Source organism: Scyliorhinus torazame, chromosome 5, assembly GCF_047496885.1.
Source record: "Scyliorhinus torazame isolate Kashiwa2021f chromosome 5, sScyTor2.1, whole genome shotgun sequence".
In the NCBI taxonomy this organism is placed as follows: domain Eukaryota; kingdom Metazoa; phylum Chordata; class Chondrichthyes; order Carcharhiniformes; family Scyliorhinidae; genus Scyliorhinus; species Scyliorhinus torazame.
In genome coordinates this window covers 261,334,492-261,356,977 of record NC_092711.1, presented here as the reverse complement: position 1 = coordinate 261,356,977, position 22,486 = coordinate 261,334,492, and the positions used below count along the sequence as shown (strand labels likewise).

General features: G+C 44.7%; 1 protein-coding gene across 1 annotated transcript in view; it reads right to left on the bottom strand.

Moving 5' to 3' along the window:
* The window catches only part of LOC140418114 (ribose-phosphate pyrophosphokinase 1-like), a 39,026-nt gene that overhangs the window by 2,499 nt on the left and 14,041 nt on the right, over positions 1-22,486 (bottom strand). Inside the window, exons 4-6 of the mRNA XM_072501528.1 lie at positions 19,840-19,964; positions 16,153-16,326; positions 12,160-12,319 (exon numbers count right to left, since the gene is read on the bottom strand). Coding sequence (XP_072357629.1) covers positions 12,160-12,319; positions 16,153-16,326; positions 19,840-19,964 — 459 coding nt within the window. The remainder of the gene's footprint in view (positions 1-12,159; positions 12,320-16,152; positions 16,327-19,839; positions 19,965-22,486) is intronic.

Genomic DNA, 22,486 nt, shown 5'->3' with positions numbered 1-22,486 from the left:
CCATGATTCAGGATGCTTTCCGTGTATTTGAATACAGACAGATCAGTTTCTATTTTAGTCACGCTGCAAATTGAGAGAAGCTAGAAACTGGTATTACATTAACAAGTTAAACTGCAGGAATTTGGCAATCGAGAGATTAAAAAGCAGTTGGGAAATAAAACAAGATTAAAGATTTACAATGCATTTGCAAATGGCATTCACATCATGAACATACTCATTTATAGCTAGTAAATCATCATAGAATAAATTCATATTTTACAGCACGGGATGGGCCATTTGGCCTAGGATACCCATGCTGCCTCTCAAAGTGCTATCCACTTAGTCCCATTTGTGCCCGTTCTTGATCCTTTAAAATATCAATCCACTTTCTTGTTGGAAGCAGTTATGGAACTTGATGCACATGGTAACAAAAGGTGGCGGGTGATCGAAAGAAAACAAAACCCCAAGAGCTGGGTGAAGAAACAAGTGGAGTAGAACACTGGATTGCTGGCTGCATCTTCAGTTGCTTAGGCCCCAGGCTCTGGATTCACATCCCCAACTTTTTCTCTTGTTTAAGACACTTCTAAAACCTTTTAAATACAGAATACTTCATAGGATGTTAACAGTAAATATTTACCCTCACTCCCAATACAGAAAGTGAGGAGGCGATTTATCCTGGATTGAGCAACTATAGACTCAAACTTTTGAACAGTAATTTTATGTAGAGATCAAAATATGAACCGATTTTTGGGATCTCAAGTCAATTACCACATCCAAATCAGAAATAAAAGGAAAGATCTTATTTAACCTTCAATAATTAGGCTGAACCAGATTAAAGCAGCAAGTATTACGTCAAACAGGGTTTTCCAAAGTTTTCCAGCCATGGAACCCTTTTGACCTCCAAGAATACTGAAGAAACTAGGAAATATCATTAAACCACCAAAACAATTTGCCTATTGCACACTCGATCAAATATTGAAGCTTGATTTTGCACATTTATTATAATAAAGTTCTGTTATTCATCAAACACTTCCAAGTCTTACCTTGGTCTTCCGAGGCACTGGGTGGAAGTGCCAAGCTCCACCCCAACAGTACTCACCTCCAGGCAATCTGCCAGGTGAAGGACAGGACAACTGCCCCCACACCCGTCTGCAGCTCCAGCGAGTTTGACACCCCAAATGTTGTCACTAAAGGACAGGGCTCCAGCTCAAACTTCAGAATCGCCAACATGGTGCTAAACTAGTAGACCCAGAAACCCACAAGCTTGGGACAGAACCAGAACATGTGCATGTGGTCAGCTGGACCACTTGAGCAACGCTCACACCGGTCCTCTACCCCTACAAAAAGCAGCTACTCGTTCTGGACTTGGATCAGATGCACCCCATCAAACCAAGCCTCGCACACGAGAATGTGGAGTTCACACTGCAAAGTGCATTGCTCCACACCTCGTGATCCAGTATGGGCCCCAGCTCCTCTTCCCATCTAGCCTTAACCCCCTCCACCGACAGAGAATCCTTGGACATAATCCATCCAATAATGCCGGAAGAGCTCCCTTCCTGTGACCCTGCAAGTGAAAGAACCCTCTCCATTTGAGATGTTGGCAGCGCCATGGGAAAGTCAGGGAAAATTCATTTCGCAAATTTGCGAACTTGAAAATATATAAATAAATCTGAACCAGAGTACAAACCTTTGTCAATTCCTCTAAACTGGCAAACCACCCCTCCAGGAACAAAATCGGTCACTCTATCCAGCCCCTTTCTCTTCCCACCGCATAATCTTGCAGGTTCGAACAGGTGATTGGCAAAAATGGGAGTCAGCTTCAACAGTGGCACCAACTTTTCAGTTGTTGAAATTGTCTCCCCATGTCTTCAAAGTGGAAACCGCCACCGGATTTGCCAAATACTTTGGCACTGAGAACAGAAGCAAGGCCTTCATTAATACCACTCAGCCAGAGCCCCTACACAACCTCTATTCTATCTGCACCCATATATCCCCCAGATACCACACCAACCCAACGTCTTCTTCTAAATTAGCTGCCCAGGTTTAGTAATGCCAGGCTGTCTGATCCATTTGAAGGACTGCCCTACGAATACTCAAGGTCTTGCCCACCTATATATAGGATGATATCAACTTCTTGACCCTCCCAAAGATTAGGAAGGAAAAGCAGACTCTGGAAAAATAAAAATTGTGGCATTCATCTTGATTGACTGCGCCTTGCCCACCAAGGACAGATGGTTATCCCACTTTTTCAGATTGGTCTCAACTCTACCCACCAAACGAGTATAATTCAGTTTACGAAGCCGAACCCAATACCGAGCCACTTGGACCCTCAGATATCTAAAGCTGGAGCTAACCATGCGGAAATGGTAGCACTCCCAGCAATCCGGGGGGGGGGGGGGGGGTTCACCATAAAACACTTTCCCAAAATTAGCTTATACCCTGAAAAAGATCCAAAGCATCTCAATAGTTCCATTACATCACTCATGGTGAGAATCTGGTCGGTCACGTAAAGCAGATCATCAGCATACTGGGAGACCTTATGCTCCACTGCTCCCCTCATTATCCCTCTCCATGTAGATGGCCAAGAGCTCTATCACCAATGTAAATGGGGGGGGGGGGGGGGGGGGGAAAGAGAAAGAGAAGGTGGGCAAGAGAAACATAGGGGGCACACGGATGCCCTATTTAATTGAAAGTACCCCGAGCTCGTGTTGGTGAGGACACTAGCAGAGGGGGCCTTCTACAACAAGCGTATCCATGACACAAACTGGAGCCTAACCCAAACCTCTCCAAGACTGCAAAATGATACCCTATCTACCCACCCACTCATTCTACCCTATCTAATGCATTCTCGGCATCTAACGAAACATTTACCTCTAAATTGGGGAAAGCACATTTAGCAATCACCACACAATGGGCAACAATGCCGGCCTTTGACAAACCCCATCTAATCATCCCCAATCGCTCGAGGCTCCAACTGCAGTGCCAACACATTAGCCAGTATCTTGGCGTCCATGCTTAAAGTAATGACATAGGACAGTCTGACCCACTTTCCACAGGCTCCTTGTCCTTTGTTAATAGAAGTGAAATTGATACATGCATCAGCATCTCAGGCAGGGATTCTCAGTGGTAGAGTCCTCAAACATCCCCATTAACAACGGCACAGCTGTCAGCAAACGTCTTGTAAAAAAATCCACCTGGAACCCATCGGTCCCTGAGGCTTACCTGTTTGCATCCACTGCCAAGACCTCCTCTGCACTCAATCGGCTCTTCCTCCCCCACCTTGGAAAATGCTAAACCCTCAAAAAAAACAAAGCTCGACATACCTGACCACTCCCCCAGCAACTCTGACCTTTAAAGGTTCGCTCCATTTATTTTGTCTGGAGCAGACACCAGCCTGCCACCCAAGTCTTGGACCCGAATATTCTCCCAGGAGGTCGCCCGACACCTGAACTGGCAAGACAAGAGATGACTGGCTTTCTCCCCATATTCATATGTAACCCCCCCCACCACCACAACTGGCACACTGCTTTGTCAGTAGATCAACAGTCAAACTGCATCTGCAGCTTTTTTCCTGGTCAGGAGCACTGGGATTTGGTCATTCAAATACCTATGGTCTACCTCCAAAATATCATCCACCAACTTTTGACATTCCTCTCTAGCCTCCCTATTTATATGTACTTTGTGCAATATTATCTCCCTCTAATCACTGCTTTCAGGGTCTGCTATAAAACAAGAGGGAGTCACTGACCAGCTCCCGTTAAACCCCATGTACCCGTTTACCACCCTTGCTATCTGTCCACAGAACCCCATACCCAGCCTCCACACTGGGCACTGAAAACAGACCATTTAATTAAAATTACACCAGGCCCCAAGATCAAAACCAGTGTAACACCTGGCTCACCCAATCCTTTCGGGGCCTAATCCGATCCCTCACATGGGTCTATTAAATTCTTTTTTTAAAAAACTACATTCAGAATACCCAATTGTTTTTTTCCCCCAATTAAGGGGCAATTTAGCAAGGCCAATCCACCTACCCTGCACATCTTTGGGTTGTGGGGGCGAAACCCACGCAAACATAGGGAGAATGTGCAAACTCCACAGTCAGTGACCCAGAGCCGGGATCGAACCTGGGACCTCGGCAGTGCTAACCATGACCCTTAAATTCTTCAGATGAGAAAACTCTTGATCGTTTCACCAGGCCCCTCAGAACTTCAACGTTTCCAGTGACTAGTCTGATCAGGGGTCTTTCAACCTCACCATTTTCACATAGACGAATTATCCCATTTTATTAAAAGTTTTTAAGAGCCAAGGCTCACCCAAGATGGCCACCGACCCCACCTGCAAGGTTAAAACCCCGGGTCACTGTCAGCATTCATTCACTTTTCTCCCCCGCCCCCCCCCCCAACTAAAGACCCTGCAAACTACCTCGCACTGATCAATGCTCCCTCCTCCCACCAAACCAAACCGCTAGGCACATTGAAACTTGTCCAAACAGTTCAACAAGCTGCAGCCCTTCTCCCCACCTCACCCCCATTCACTAGCTTTACTCTAACTGCTAGCGAGGAAAAGTTCTCCAGGTACTTTACCTTCATCTTCAGGGCCTTATTCCTCTCCTCCACCATCATCTTCTAGCAATATTTGTTCGCTATGCCATTGCAAAGTCTCCTCCACCTCTTTCAGTACCACCCAATGCTCTCTCACGTCCTCAATGGACTGGAGGATCCCCATCATCTCCCTTCCTTGCCTTTCAAAGTCTTTGTCGAATTGTTTCTCAAATTAGAGTGCCATTACCCCAGTCAGCGTTTCTACTGTGATATGAGCGGCCCCACCCGCCAAGGTCACCTCCACAATCATTCCTCCCAGCGAACTTTGCACTCTCTCTGGCTCCATCAAAGGACTACCACTCGTACACTTAGATTGGTCAGGTTTGTCAACCAATTTCCCTTGGAAACCAGGCAGAAAGACCAAAAACCAAAGACTCTGGTGGGAACTACATTATGTGTGACTTCCTCCCACATGTTGCCATCTAAATCTATTACAATAACTAATTTCACTGATCTACTTTTGCTTTATTCTTTCACAGGACGTGGGAATCACTGGCTTGGCCAGCATTTATTCCTCACTCCCAATGGCTTGACTCATTCCTGGCTTGTGCTTTGTAGAGGATCAGGCGGCAAGTTACTCTCTGCAGAATTCCCAACCTCGGATGCATTCTTGTAAGCACAGTATTCTTATGGCTAGTCCCAGTTCATTTTCTAATCAATGGAAACCCTGTGGATGTTGGTAATGCCATTGAATGTCATGGGGAGATGGTTGGATTCACTCTTGGAGATGGCAATTGCCCGGAACTGGTGTGGTGCAAAGTTAATTGCCAATTAACAACCAAAAACAAAAATGCTGTCCAGGTCTTGCTGCATATGGGCATGGACTTCTCAAGTTTCCAAGACCAAATGGTATTGAACAATGTCCAATCACCAGTGAACATTCAGTTTTGACTTTATTACAGATAGAAGGTTATTGATGAAGCAGCAAGGTGGGTTGAGCCTAGGGAACTATCCCGAGAAATTCTTGCACCAATATCCTGTGGCAGAAATTATTGTCCCTCAACACCACAACCATCTTCTTTATGCGAGGTACGATTCTAACCATTGGACAATCCCACCCTACCAGACTAGTCCGGTTTTGCCAGGGCTCCTGCATGCCATGCCTGGTCAAATGCTGCCTTGATCTCAAGGGTAGTCACTCACCTCACTAATTCTGCTTGGTTTGGACCAAGCTGCATTGAGGTCAGGAGCCAAGTGGGCCATGGCAAAGTGGAGTCTCCTCTTCAGGCTAGTTGCTTAATTGTTCACCACCACCACTCACAACTGGATGTGACAGAATGGCAGTAAATTACATTTACTGCTTCCAGAAATTCATGCTAACTATTCTTTTATTTTTAGTTTCTAGATGTTCGGGGGAGGAGGAGCAGCCTCTGTCAGGGAGAGAACCTGAGAACATCTAAGACCCTGAGAAGGTAATAAGGTAAGTAAGTGATTTTTACTTTTATACCTTTTTCAAAGGGTGTGTGTGTGTGTGTGTGTGTGTACAGAAACTGAAGTGACATCACAGAAAAGCTGTGACCCGAGTGGCTGGTTGGGAAAATCTACACTAAATTAAAAAAATTAAGCATTGGTAACTAATTAAACAGAATTACTTAATTATAATTTAGAGGGGTATCTAAGCCAGAGATCGGAGAGTACTATATTTAGCTTTCAGATTTATATTAGAAATCTAGTGCTAGGAAACAGATAGTTAACAGTAACTTTTTAAACTTTTAATTTTAATTTACTAATTAATTGACACAATGTCAGTTAGAGGGGTGCAGTGCTCGGACTGTGAGATGTGGCAGGTCCGGGAGGCTTCCAGCGTCCCAGATGGCTTCATCTGCAGAAAGTGCACCCAACTGGAGCTCCTCACAGACCGCATGGTTCGGTTGGAGCAGCAATTGGATGCACTGAGGAGCATGCAGGTGGCGGAAAGCATCATAGATCGCAGTTATATAAATGTGGTCACACTCAAGGTGCAGGCAGAGAAATGGGTGACCACCAGAAAGGGCAGGCAGTAAGTGCAGGAATCCCCTGTGGTTGTCCCCCTCTCGAACAGGTATACCCCTTTGGATACTGTTGGGGGGGAGGGGGGGGGAAGAGATAGCCTATCAGGGGGAAACAGCAGCAGCCAGAGCAGTGGCACCACGGCTGGCTCGGATGTTCAGAAGGGAGGGTCAAAGCGCAGAAGAGCAATAGTAATAGGGGACTCTATAGTCAGGGGCACAGATAGGCGCTTCTGTGGACGTGAAAGACTCCAGGATGGTATGTTGCCTCCCTGGTGCCAGGGTCCAGGATGTCTCCGAACGGGTAGAGGGCATCCTGAAGGGGGAGGGCAAACAGGCAGAGGTCGTTGTACATATTGGTACTAACGACATAGGCAGGAAGGGGCATGAGGTCCTGCAGCAGGAGTTCAGGGAGCTAGGCAGAAAGTTAAAAGACAGGACCTCTAGGGTTGTAATCTCAGGATTACTCCCTGTGCCACGTGCCAGTGAGGCTAGAAATAGGAAGATAGAGCAGCTAAACATGTGGCTAAACAGCTGGTGTAGGAGGGAGGGTTTCCGTTATCTGGACTACTGGGAGCTCTTCCGGGGCAGGTGTGACCTATACAAGGACGGGTTGCATCTAAACTGGAGGTGCATAAATATCCTGGCCGCGAGGTTTGCTAGTGTCACACAGGAGGGTTTAAACTAGTATGGCAGGGAGGTGGGCACGGGAGCAATAGGTCAGAAGGTGAGAGCATTGAGGAAGAACTAGGGAATAGGGACAGTGTGGCTCTGAGGAAGAGCAGACAGGGAGAAGTTGCTGAACACAGCGGGTCTGGTGGCCTGAAGTGCATATGTTTTAATGCAAGAAGTATTACGGGTAAGGCAGATGAACTTAGAGCTTGGATTAGTACTTGGAACTATGATGTTGTTGCCATTACAGAGACCTGGTTGAGGGAAGGGCAGGATTGGCAGCAAAACGTTCCAGGATTGAGATGTTTCAGGCGGGATAGAGGGGGGATGTAAAAGGGGTGGCGGAGTTGTGCTACTGGTTAGGGAGGATATCACAGCTGTACTACGGGAGGACACCTCAGAGGGCAGTGAGGCTATATGGGTAGAGATCAGGAATAAGAAGGGTGCAGTCACAATGTTGGGGGTTTACTACAGGCCTCCCAACAGCCAGCGGGAGATAGAGGAGCAGATAGGTAGACAGATTTTGGGAAAGAGTAAAAAAAACAGTGTTGTGGTGATGGGAGATTTCAACCAATATTGACTAGGACTCACTTAGTGCCAGGGGCTTAGACGGGGCAGAGTTTGTAAGGAGCATCCAGGAGGGCTTCTTAAAACAATATGTAGACAGTCCAACGAGGGAAGGGGCGGTACTGGACCTGGTATTGGGGAATGAGCCCGGCCAGGTGGTAGAAGTTTCAGTAGGGGAGCATTTCGGGAACAGTGACCACAATTCAGTAAGTTTTAAAATGCTGGTGGACAAGGATAAGAGTGGCCCGAGGATGAATGTGCTAAATTGGGGGAAGGCTAATTATAACAATATTAGGCGGGATCTGAAGAACATAGATTGGGGGCGGATGTTTGAGGGCAAAGCAACATCTGACATGTGGGAGGCTTTCAAGTGTCAGTTGAAAGGAATTCAGGACCAGCATGTTCCTGTGAGGAAGAAGGATAAATACGGCAATTTTCAGGAACCTTGGATGACGAGTGATATTGTAGGCCTCGTCAAAAAGAAAAAGGAGGCATTTTTCAGGGCTAAAAGGCTGGGAACAGACGAAGCCTGCGTGGAATATAAGGAAAGTAGGAAGGAACTTAAGCAAGAAGTCAGGAGGGCTAGAAGGGGTCAAGAAAAGTCATTGGCAAATAGGGTTAAGGAAAATCCCAAGGCTTTTTACACGTACATAAAAAGCAAGAGGGTAGCCAGGGGAAGGGTTGGCCCACTGAAGGATAGGCAAGGGAATCTATGTGTGGAGCCAGAGGAAATGGGCGAGGTACGAAATGAATACTTTGCATCAGTACTCACAAAAGAGAAGGAATTGGTTGATGTTGAGTCTGGAGAAGGGTGTGTAGATAGCCTGGGTCACATTGAGATCCAAAAAGACGAGGTGTTGGGTGTCTTAAAAAATATTAAGGTAGATAAGACCCCAGGGCCTGATGGGATCCACCCCAGAATACTGAAGGAGGCTGGAGAGGAAATTGCTGAGGCCTTGACAGAAATCTTTGGATCCTCACTGTCTTCAGGTGATGTCCCAGAGGACTGGAGAATAGCCAATGTTGTTCCTCTGTTTAAGAAGGGTAGCAAGGATAATCCAGGGAACTACAGGCCGGTGAGCCTTACTTCAGTGGTAGGGAAATTACTGGAGAGAATTCTTCGAGACAGGATCTACTCCCATTTGGAAGCAAATGGACGTATTAGTGAGAGGCAGCATGGTTTTGTGAAGGGGAGGTAGTGTCTCACTAACTTGATAGAGTTTTTCAAAGAGGTCACAAAGATGATTGATGCAGGTAGGGCAGTGGACGTTGTCTATATGGACTTCAGTGAGGCCTTTGACAAGGTCCCTCATGGTAGACTAGTACAAAAGGTGAAGACATGGGATCAGGGGTGAGCTGGCAAGGTGGATACAGAACTGGCTAGGTCATAGAAGGCAGAGAGTAGCAATGGAAGGATACTTTTCTAATTGGAGGGCAGTGACCAGTGGTGTTCCACAGGGATCAGTGCTGAGACCGTTGCTGTTTGTAGCATATATAAAATGATTGAGGAAAATGTAAATGGTCTGATTAGCAAGTTTGCAGACGACACAAAGGTTGGTGGAATTGCAGATAGCGATGAGGACTGTCAGAGGATACAGCAGGATTTAGATTGTTTGGAGACTTGGGCGGAGAGATGGCAGATGGAGTTTAATCCAGACAATTGTGAGGTAATGCATTTTGGAAGGTCTAATGCAGGTAGGGAATATACAGTGAATGGTAGAACCCTCAAGAGTATTGAAAGTCAAAGAGATCTAGGAGTACAGGTCCACAGGTCACTGCAAGTGGCAACACAGGTGGAGAAGGTAGTCAAGAAGGCATAAGGCATGCTTGCCTTCTTTGGCCGGGGCATTGAGTATAAGAATTGGCAAGTCATGTTACAACTGTATAGAACCTTAGTTAGGCCACACTTGGAGTAGTGTTCAATTCTGGTCGCCACACTACCAGAAGGATGTGGAGGCTTTAGAGAGGGTGCAGAAGAGATTTACCAGAATGTTGCCTGGTATGGAGGGCATTAGCTATGAGGAGTGGTTGAATAAACTCGGTTTGTTCTCACTGGAACGAAGGAGGTTGAGGGGCGACCTGATAGAGATCTATAAAATTATGAGGGGCATAGATAGAGTGGATAGTCAGAGGCTTTTCCCCAGGGTAGAGGCGTCAATTACTAGGGGGCATAGGTTTAAGGTGAGAGGGGCAAGGTTTAGAGTAGATGTACGAGGCAAGTTTTTTTTTTTTTTTTATATACAGAGGGTAGTGGGTGCCTGGAACTCGCTACCAGAGGTGGTGGTGGAAGCAGGGACGATAGTGACATTTAAGGGGCATCTTGACAAAATACATGACAAATGCCCTTAGTGTTGGGTGGGGTTACTGGGTTATGGGGATAGGGTGGAGGTGTTGACCTTGGGTAGGGTGCTCTTTCCAAGAGCTGGTGCAGACTCGATGGGCCGAATGGCCTCCTTCTGCACTGTAAATTCTATGACATGAATAGGATGGGAATAGAGGGATACGGACCCAGGAAGTGGAGAAGATGGTAGTTTAGTCGGGCAGTATGGTCGGCACGGGCTTGGAGGGCCGAAGGGCCTGCTCCTGTGCTGTACATTTCTTTGTTCTTCTATGCACTCCTTTAGTAGTTCGTCCTTTAATTTGCTACCGTTGTGTAAAGCGGTTAGTCTACAATTCCCTGGACATGTTTCACCCCTCTTCTGAAATACACTTTTACATGAACTATTTGACAGTCCGCTGGCACATCTTGCTTATTAAATTAATGCAGAAATGCAATCTCTTAAATGCATTGATAGTTTGGTTTATTCAATACATTTAAAGCAAAAACGGGGAATGCATGTCTCATTACTCAAGGGTTCAATTTCATAATTGATCTTGTTTTTTATTTAAACTTCTCCCTAATCTTTGTACTCTATCATGCATTCCTCGCTGTCCATATACTTTATGTATGCTACTTTCTTTACCCTCAAGTTATTCTCTTAAGTCTGTACTCATATGGAGTCTCCCTAGCTTGCCCTTTCCTTTTAGGGGAATAACTGTTCCCTCCAAGGGCAGCACGGTGGCACAGTGGGTTAGCACTGCAGCCTCATGGCACAGTGTCCCAGGTTCGATCCCGGCTCTGGGTCATTGTCCATGTGGAGTTTACACATTCTCCCTTTGTCTGCATGGGTTTCGCCCCCACAACCCAAAGATGTGCAGGCTAGGTGGATTGACCGTGCTAAATTACCCCTTAATTGGAAAAAATGAATTGGGTACTCTAAATTTATTTTATTTTTTTTTAAAAACGAAACAAAAAAAAAAATTTCCCTCCACGTTGGTAGTTTTAAATATTTCCTATTGTTGTTTGCCACCAAAGTTACCCATTCCCAAGTTCAATTCTCAGCCCTCAAACAACTTTTCTTCAATTAATTAAGTTGGTTTGTCACCTTTATTTTCCAGGATCAACTTTAAATGTATATTTTGGTCACTGTTGCCTGGCTGTTCCCCTACTTGTACGTTCCTCATTACAGGCTCCAATATCAAAACTTTCCTTGTTGGATGTTGTATACAAAGGAGTTCTGTACATAATGTAGGAACTCCATTCCCTTATTACTTTTTGCCTACCTATACATGTGGTTGAAATTAATGATTATTCTATGCTTTCTACTCAATTCCTTAATTTGTCTGCATGTTTCTTCATCCACCTCCCTTCCACTATTATACCAAGTGCACTACACCCAACAGTGAGACTGATCTTTTATCCTACATGTGGATTCTATTTGTGTCTTACCAATTGTCCATTTTTCTACTGCAATCATGTTGTCCAAATAAGTGTAGGTACTCCACCTTCTAGTTTTCCAACATTTCAAATGTGTTTTCCTCTGCAATGTTTAATTTCTGACCCTGATTTTTCTATCTGGAGCTATATCACCGTTCAGTAATGGCTTCTTGTAATTGTTGTGGTCTGCCTTGGTATTCACTGTCCCACCCAAATGTGTGCTGTCTGCAAATTTAGAAATAGTTTCAGTTGAAAGTCTAAATTGCATTACAAAAGCTATTTTTTTCCTTTCAAGATATGATGCCACTCAAATGTTTGCTTAACCGAAGCAATTCCCCTTCACTTCACCAAATGCAATAGTCTGTGCCATCCTCCCATGGAAAATAGTCAAAATAGTCAGCCATGTAAATTAGAATACTTCCATAGACGAGGGTTACAAATTGGCCAAAATCAGACACAGATTCTATCTGAAGCAGGTTTCAGCTCTGTTTTGGCTAGGTTTAAGAACAGGGATGTATTTGTTTCTCTTATAGCACATCAAGATAGCACATCAAGTAGTTCTTCCCTGTAGCATAATTAATTCTCAACATACCTGTATTTTAGAACAGTGTTTCATTTTGTCCTCCTGAGGTATTGTATTGGTGACGACCACTGCATCAAAACAGGCATTGTTGATGCGGGATATAGCAGGACCAGAGAAGATTCCGTGCGTGAGGATGGCATAGACTCTGGTGGCTCCAGCAGAAAGCAGCCTGTGATGCACAGATAAATCAAATCAAAAAACTAAGCTCCTTCCCCTCTCACTTTGTCACTGACTGCAGCATTTCACTTCCAATTTTTGATGGGACAATAACTATTTGGAAAAAACATAGGCATAATTACAAATTAAACAACACTGGACAGTTGAATTATTTCACTCTTATTTATAAAAAAATATCTGTGGTCTGCCCTGTCGGTCTACTCCTTAAAACACAACAGTAGGTTATGAGACAAAAACAGCAGTTTTAACGGGCAATTATCAACATTAGCCACGTTTCACCTCCCACCATTTCATGGGACTTTGGAACTGGACTTTTAAAAACCTTGAAATGAAACTGACACAATGAACTGACTTCTTGAATATACTAGTCAAGAGATGGCAGAGACAGTCCAGCCACAGAATGGGTGGTGTCTATTCAAGATTTAAGTGATTTGGCTTGACCACTGGGCTGTGGCTAAACTGTAGATCCATAAATAATACTTACAAGCTAATGACCTGCGGTTTCCAGATTGTCTGGGTGTGCACCAACATCCCTTGGAAATGCTAATCCCAAAAACTGCTTCATTAGAGTGAAACTAATTCAACTCATTCACCAATCTTATCGATGCTGGTAAACCAGAATATTCCCCAGTGAAACACTTTCTGATGTGAATGGACTATACACAATTTCAGAATGTGGGATCGTCATAAGATGTAGGAAGGTACAAGGAAAATAGCAGGGGTTTTTGGAAAACTGTCACAAGTGAGATTTTTGCATAATAAAACAAATAGTCACTTAGGGATGGGGCAGCGACTTGCAGGTTGACTGTGGGTGGAATTGATCATCCGCACACATGGGAGCACCCCCCCCCCCCCCCCCACCCCCACCCAAGAGTATCATCAGTGGGTGCAATTAAGGGAACAGGGCACAGATGTGTTTTTTTCAAAAATATTCTTGGCATTTTATCCAATTGTTACAGAACAAGTTAATGAATATTGCACCTGATATTTACACGTTATGCAGTTTCTCATTTACAGACAGACATTCTCTGTCCATCCCCCACCCTCCATGGTGGTAGTCTCCGTGCCCGGGGGGGGGGGGGGGGGGGGGGGGGGGGGGAGGAGGAGAGCTCCACACTCACCCCCAAATCTTGGACATCGCCTCGCAGAAAGCGGTCTAGAACCCGACAAATCTGGGGCAGCCCCAGGACATATGGGCGTGGCATGTCGGGCCTCCCTGGCACCGCTCACATTTATCCTCCATCTCCGGGAAGAATCTGTTCATTCAGGTTCTGATTAGGTGGGCTCTGTGCACCACTTTAAACTGCATGAGGCTTAGCCATGCACAGGTGGTAGAGTTGGCCCTGCTCAGTGCTTTGCTCCAGAGTCCCCAAGCCATTTCCATCCCCAGTTCGTCCTCCCATTTTTGTCTGGCTTTGCATAGCAGAGTCTTGCCCTATCCAGTAACCGTCCATATGTAAAGGTCACTGACAGATAGGATTTGAGGGGGGTGGGGGAAGAGACGCTGTCTCCATCTTTTTAAAAGTGTGGTGTCGAACATGGATGGTGGGAATTTGTGATTTATGCAGATTTACTCGGTGTCTGGCAGAATTGGTGCACTGCTTTCCTGGTGGATGGCAGGTTAAAGTCCATTTGTAGCTTTTTCCTCTCCGCCAGCAGCTCTATGGTCTGGGCATCGGAGTACTTTCCGTCGACATCCAGAATGGAGTCGATCAGCTGTTGCCTGGCCTCCTGCTCTTCCCTGTCTCGGTAGGCTATAATTTCTTCCCTAATCACAGCCTTCAGTGCCTCCCAGAACATGGAAGGCAAGACTTCCCTGTTCTGGATATTAGTAACGTAATCGCCTGTGGCCTATGTTTTGTGGCTGCACCTTGCCGACCATGACGTCCGTGTCCCACCTCCATGTATGTAGAGCCCTGGGCACGGCCCGTCTCCAACCTTATACCCATGTAACGTGGAGTATGGTGGAGATGACATGTGTAATATTCTGCCCTTGCTGTTCCTGGAAGCACTGATTTTCCCCACTGCAAAGAGGTCTATCCTTGAATACGCTTTGTGCGCCAGCGAAAAGAACGAGAATTCCTTCTCACCGGGTTGTAGAAACCACCATGAGTCCACCGACTCAGTCTGCTCCATGAATGCTCACAGTTCCTTAGCCATGCCCGTCTTCTTCCCTATTCTGGGGTTTGATTGGTCCGTCAGAGGGTCCTGTACAGTTGTTGAAGTCACCCCCCATGATCAGTCAGTGTGTGTCAATGTCGGGGATTTCCGCCATGGTCTTGTTTATAAAGTCTGCGTCGTCCCAGTCGGGCATGTACATATTTACCTGAACTACCAGCGCCCAATCCAGGACACCGCTGAATATAACGTACCATCCCCCTTTGTCCGTAACAGTCTTTGTCACTGTAAACCACGGCCCCTCACTAATCAGTATGGCTACTCCCCCAGCCCTTGTCTGGTAACACGAGGTATACGTCTGTACCCGCAGTCGGTCTTTCTCCTTCAGGTGTGGCTCCTGCAGGAAGATTATGTTGGCTTTCAGACTTCTTAAGTGGGTGAAGACTCTGGATCTTTTCACTGGGCCGATAATTCCCAAGACATCCCTGGTAATGATAATCCTGATGGGATTTTGTGTCCAGTGTGCACCCAACATAGCCACCATGTGTACACCACATGATTGCACCCTGCACTTGGTCTTCCTTGCCAGGGACCCTCCAAAGTGGCTCCTTGCGACGCCATCTTGTTTCCTCCTGGTCCTCGGAATTTCCTCTTAAGTTCACCTGGGCCGCCACCAACCTTTTTACCTCCACATCCAGGGCAGCAATTCTGTCGCTCTGGTGCATCGAGGCCTTTTCCAGGTAGAGGATCATCCACTCCTGGGTTGCCTGATAGTTTCCTCATGGCAGACAATTCCTTCATCAAGAAACTCTTCCATCCATCCCCAGGTTTTGGTTTGGGGGGGGGGGGGGGGGGTCTATTACTTGAGTTGTTGGCCGCGCTCTCTCCCCTGGATGGTTGGGACCTCTTCGCCTCGTGGATCTGCCATCTTGTCCCCCTCCTGGTTGTGGCACATCCTGCCATCTCTTCAGCCTCTTGAGCTCCCATTTGTTGGCATCTTTCCTCCTTCAGTTGTTGAGGAATTTATTTCCTTGAAATTGGGGCAAAATTAATCTAAAAGTGCATTTTTGTCTCAGTTCAGGAGAGCCACCTGATGTGCATCCTTTCAGCACATCACGGTCACTGGATGTGCCCACTGATGTTTATAGGCTATTGGAGGGCACTGATGGTACTATAAACTGTTTAGAAAAAAATTGATGTGCATTAGTCGTGAGCCATGACCAATTGTCTTCACATTGACAGGTTCAGGTCGAACTTTGAGTTAATATAGATGGGGAAATGCAGATTGACCCATCTACAGTATATTATTTCGGAAACTGCTGCCATGCAAGTTGGATGAAAGAGCACAAGACAATATATAGAGTGCTGTCACAAGACTAATTTAAAAAAAAAAATCTTACCATTTCAGTATACAAAGTTCACTGAAAGCACGATGATTTGTTACCCCCGCCCCACCCAAAATATTAATTCTGACGATACAAGAGTTGTAACAGAGATCATTAGATGAGGATAATTCAAGAGCATCAGTCAAAGATAGGAAATGGTGATTGTTTGAATGCTTTTGCGGATATTACTACAATAAAAGTGAACAGATCTGAGAGATTACTATTGCTGGAGTAAAAATAATCCGAGACTGGAGCTTGTGTTTCCTTGGGCATGTGGCTGCTCTACAGCAGTGCTTTTAACTTCCATAGTTCAGCAACTTACTTGTCTGCAGCATGGCAGATTGTGCCACAAGTATCTGCCATATCATCAACAAGAATGGCTACTCGGTCCTTCACATCACCAACTAGAACCATTCGGTCAACTTCGTTAGCTTTTTTACGCTCCTTATGAATCAAGGCAAAATCCACATTCAGTCGATCTGCAATGGACGTTACTCTGAAAAATGGAAGGTGAAAAATAATATGTTTGATGTGCTTATTTTCAGTATGATAAAACATGTACAAGCAGTGAACAAGAAATGTGACAATTAAATATTTTTGGTTCTCCCACCATTCAATTTCCAGATTGAAATTATAAGTAATGAAAATGAATACAATATAATTAGAAATGGCTTGAAAGAGTATGGAAAGGAGAATACAGAAGTGATGCAACAAGGCTGTTGGACCTACCAATGTCAGGCTTGGCAACTCCATTAGGTTTTGAATCAGCAATATTGTATACAAATATGAATACAAAATGCATGGAACAAGGATGCTAAACTTAACATTTTGTTTTCTCACATGTTAACATTGTTTTTATTTTAAGAAGTGAGCATAAATAAAGTGTTAGCAGTCAAAATTAATCTCATGCAGGCAGGCAAGGTCAAAATGAAATGGCCCTAATTCCAGAGGATCAGAAAACATCAAAATGTAAAACCTTAATGAGTGACACAGAAGGCAGGAAACTGTAGGCCAGTTAGTGTAACATTGGGAAAATGTTAGAATGTTATTATTAAGGAGGTAGCATTTAGAAAACCATAGTTTTGTAAAAGGGAAATCATATTTGACAAGTTATTTGAGGATGTAACAAGTAGGGTGGATAAAAGGGAAAGGGTAGATGTAGTGTATTTGGATTTCCAAAATGGATTCAATAAGATGCCACTTGGCAGGTTACTGTACGAAATAAGAGCGCTGTTGTGGGTGATATTAGCATGGACAGAGGATTGGCTAACTAACAGCAATCAGTGAAAAATAAGTAGGAAAGTAAGTTGAGAAGGATGCAGGATGCAAAACGATTGGGCAGGTTGAGTGGACAAAACACTGGCAGATGGAGTATAATGTGGGAAAATATGTGTACTTGTACACGGATCACAGAGTTAACATACCGGTACAGCAAGTAAATAGAAAAGTAAATAGAGCATTGACCTTTATTGCAAGGAGGATGGGGTATAAAAATAAGGATACCTGCCCACATCCAAGAGAGGATTGGTCAGAACTCACACTCTATCCTGACTTGGAACTCTCTCCCCATTCCTTCAGTCACTGGGTCAAAACCCTGGAACTCCCTAACATCACTGAGCATTCTACAGCTCATGGAACAGCAGCATGTCAAAGAGGTAGAGCATCACCACCTTTTCAAGGGCAATAAATGCTGACCTACCCAGCGACACCCACATCCCATCAGTGTACAGTTTTGGTCTCATTAAGGAAGGATATACTTGCATACAGTTCAGAGAATATTCATGTGGCTAATTCCCGGGATGACTGGAGGAAAGATTGAGCTATACTCATTCTTCCAAACTCCAATGAGAGGTGATCGTATTGAAACATAGGATTCTGAGGGGCTTGACATGGTTGATGCTGAGAGGATGCCTCCCCTTGAGAGAATCTAGAACTGGAGAACAGTTAAAAATAATGGATCCCCAATTAACGATGGAGAGAAGGCAGCACTTCTCGATGGTTGTTTGACTTTCAAATTCTCATAAGAGAGCAGCGTAGCTTGGAAGTTAAGCCATAATCAGATCAAAAATGATCTTAACTGAATTGTGAAGCAAACTTTATGGGCTGGATGGCCTACTTCCGCTCATTTGAATGATGTTATTTATTCATTCAACAAACAGAATAAGTGATGTCAGTCAGCCTAGTGAAAAATCACAAATGGACTGAACTTGACCGCATCAGAATTCTTCGCTTACATATATTTTGCAGTCCAATTCCATCGAAAATAAAGATATAGCGGTTTGTCAAAGATGTCACAAAATACAGTTAAGAGAATCTGGCACTAATTACTAGTCAATTAATCAACTCAATTTGAAAAAAGCCTTGGGAGATTAGTCAAAATTAAACTGATTTTTTTTTTAGTTTTGTCAAGAGCACAGGACATTACAGTAGCTCACGTTTGAGGGCTTCATTTATATGGAATTGACAGATAAAAGAATAATAGTTTGTTTGTGATCTTATGGTATGGCTTCCTCAACCGGGAGTCTGCAACATTGATGTTTTAATGTTATTTTAAATCAAAATCATCTGATGTACAATGGTTTTGAGATTGATAATCAGGAATCCAACTTTCCTAGGTGAAAACAGTGAGTTCCCAGATGGTTGTTTGTTGGGGGAGTTTTGTGAAGGAGCTAATTATTCGCCTACAAATCTCTGACCCAAACTCCTTATAAATGATTATTAGGGAATTGACCTAATGCTTTTAGAAGGCTCCTCCAACTGTCACTAAATTAAAAAAAGTTTAAAATTTGGATGTGGGGAATCCTACCCCAGCCTAAAAAACATAAATTTGATGATTGGTTAGTTGTCTCATGAACAAATTTGGGTTGAGAAAACAGATCAGTCAATCAGAATGTGAATCTGACTACACAATCAAAAACACAAACATATCATGTGGTTAGTTGGCAGCTTCTTCTGAATTTAGGAGATATTTCTTAGCATGAAAATGGCTCTGCAGCATAATTATCCAACACTGGTGAACATTGCTAGGTGTTATTTTAGTTTATAATGCATAAAAACAGGGTGTCATGGTGGCACAGTGGGTGGCACTGCTGTCTCATGGCACCCAGGACCCGGTTCAATCACAGCACCGACCGGGTCACTGTCCGGGTGGAGTTTACATTCTCCTCATGTCTGCATGGGTCTCACCCCCACAACCAAAGATGTTCAGGGTAAGTGGATCGGCCACGCTGAAATTGCCCCTTAATTAGAGAAATAAAAAGAGAATTGGGTACTTTTAAATTTATATTTTAAAAAACCACACAAAACTACAATTACAATGAAATAGTAACTGCACGGTTGTAATTGATTAAAGCTTTAAATGAAATTTTAAAAATTAACAGAGCCAGAATTTCAAACAAAAAACTCCTTTATAGAATTTACAGTGCAGAAGGAGGCCATTTGGCCCATTGAGTCTGCACCAGCCCTTGGAAAGAGAACCCTACTCAAGCCCACGCCTCCATCCTAACCCCACTTAACCTTTTTGAACACGAATGGCAATTTATACACGAAAAAGCTGCAGATAATTAAATTCAATGTAGCATTTTATGAAAAACAGCACTAATTTAAAATGTTTGTAAAACCAGACCACTAAACCGTACAAGTTCAAAAATAACCTTTAACAAAACACAAAGAACAGCAATGGTGATCTTGGAAGTGAGTCATGCATCATAACTGACATCTAAAGTAATGGGGATTTACACCGAGGAGGGGTTCTCGGTGAGCAGACCTTCTTTCTTTGCTGCCTTTTAATTTATGCTGCCCAAATTGTAGTTTGATAACAATGCAAACCTCCAAGAAAAAAGATCTGTCATGTTACTTTCCTGATTTCAAAGAGGATATTTTCCACAGTGAAAAATAAAAATCAGATGAGATGTATATCTGACCATCACATAGTATATTGTGCAGTATACACTCCCTCAAAGTTGAAAGTACAGTCCCTGATTTCTTTTGCATCTCTCTGACCACCTACCTTTTGGCTCCGCCAGCATCAGGCGACACAATAATGCCATTTTTCCATTCTTGAATATTCTCCCTAATCCACTTAAGTACTGCTGGTTCGGCATACAAGTTATCCACTGGGATATCAAAGAAACCCTTTGGGGGAAAAACAATAAGAGTAAAAGGAATTTGGCGTAATACAAGTAGACAGAATAGGAGATAGGAAATCATGCGATATAAACACAGTATCGAATGGTGCGGCTGTATACGAAATGTCAAAAAAACTTTAAGCATCTCCCAAACAGACAGTGACCAAAGCTAGGACTTTTTGGAGCGTAGGAATCTGAGGGGTGATCTTAGAGGTGTATAAGATCATGAGAGGCATGGACAGGGTGAACACACTCAAGTCTTCCCAGGATTGGGGAATAGAGAACTAGAGGGCATAGGTTTAAGTTAAGAGGGGAAAGAATTAATGGGAACCCGAGGAGCAATATTTTATTTTTTTTCTACAGTATGGCATCACAGGAAAGCAGATTACAGGTGATTGGTTGGTGTTAGGAAAACAAAGTAGTTTTAAGGGATTTATGTTTGTATTGGTAAATATTTGAAATAAGGTGCAATTCTACATGGGGGCAATTTAATATGTTTCTGCACCTGGAAGGGTAAAACCTATAGTTAGATCCATGCTGGACAAAGATTGTGTATTCCTGGGGGTTGGTTTCAATTCCAACTGCGATTCTATTGTTTTTAGAGGGGGCTACGGCAAGAAGAGTAAATAAACCAGCAGTGCTTGCTTTGCAACTGGGGCTTCATTAACAGTGGGACTGCGGCATGGAGGACCTGGGTTTGAATCCCGGCCCTGGGTCACTGTCCGTGTGGAGTTTGCACATTCTCCCCATGTCTGCGTGGGTTTGACCCCCACAACCCAAAGATGTGCAGGTTAGGTGAATTGGCCATGCTAAATTGTCCTTTAATTGGAAAAAAACATTTATTGGGTACTCCTAAATTTAAAAATAAAGGAAAACAGATGCTGATAATGTAAAGTCCAGCTAGTCGAAGAAAGGAGAAGAGAAGTTGTTTCCAAGAAGTCTTGAGTTAACAGAACAGAGGAAACTGGAAACCAGAACAAATTACTGTTCAGTAAAAGTCACAAGAGTTGAAAAGGCATTGGATCGTGAGAAGCCAGAAATACATCCGCAGTAGCGCTAAGGTTTCCGAGAAATTACTATAGTTTGGGAGACATCTGTAGCTGAAGATTGTCTAAAAGTCGCCAAGAGAAAGAAAAGCTTACGGGAGAAGTGTAAAATCTGAAAGAGAAAACTTGATGGAAACAGCGGAGGGAAAGCATAATTTTAAGAAGATTTGTAAGTGTGACCTTTCAAAGTGGAATCTGAAGTCACTCGTAACTTCTAGGGGGGGGAAAAAGGGGGACACACCGGGTGTCGTTATATGCCGATGACCTGTTGTTGTATGTTGCGGATCCAGTGGAGGGGATGGCAGAGGTCATGCGGATCCTTAGGGAGTGTGGGGACTTTTCGGGGTACAAACTCAACGTAGGGAAGAGTGAGCTCTTTGTGGTGCATTCAGGGGACCAGGGAAGGGGGATAGACAAGCTACCGCTGAAGAGAGCGAAAAGGAGCTTTCGGTACCTAGGGATCCAAGTAGCTAGGAGTTGGGGGGCCCTGCACAAGCTCAATTTGACGCGGTTGGTGGAGCAGATGGAGGAGGATTTTAAGAAATGGGATATGCTGCCACTCTCACTAGCGGGTAGGGTGCAGTCAGTCAAAATGACGGTCCTCCCGAGGTTTCTCTTCGTGTTCCAGTGCCTTCCAATTTTGATCCCCAAGGCCTTTTTCAAACGGGTAAGCAGGAGCATCATGGGATTTGTGTGGGCGAATAAGACCCCGAGGGTGAAGTGTGTGTTTCTGGAGCGTAGCAGGGACAGGGGGGGGGGGCGACACAGGGGAGAGGTGGGAGCCTCTGTTTGTTCCCCGATTCGGCAGAACCATCGGCTCGTCCCGGAAGGATGGATAGGAGCTGCCATCGGGCAGTGATTAGAAGAATGGGGGACCTGTTCAACGATGGGACGTTTGCAAGCCTAGGGGCGCTGGAGGAGAAGTTTGGGCTACCCCCGGGAAATGTTTTCAGGTACATGCAAGTGAGAGCATTTGTGAGGCGGCAGGTGAGGCAATTCCCACTGCTTCCGGCACGTGGAATTCGGGACAGGGTGATTTCGGGTGTATGGGTTGGACAAGGCAAGGTTTCGGCAATTTACCAGGAGCTGAAGGAAGAGGAGGGGGCCTCGGTGGAGGAGTTAAAGGGCAAGTGGGAGGAGGAGCTCGGTGAAGAGATAGATGAGGGTCTGTGAGCTGGTGCCCCGAGTAGGGTTAATTCTTCCTCCTCTTGCGCCAGGCTCAGCCAAATACAGTTCAAAGTTACTCAGAGCCCATTTGACAGGGGCGAGCTGGAGTCGATTCTTTGGGGTGGAGGACAGATGTGGGAGGTGCTCGGGGAGCCCGGCAAATCACGTCCATATGTTCTGGTCGTGCCCGCCGCTGGATGGGCTTTGGAGGGGTTTTGGGAAGACTATGTCCAAGGTGGTGAACACCCGGGTCAAGCAGAGCTGGGGATTAGCATTATTTGGGGTATCTGACGAGTCAGGAGTGCAGGAGGCAAAA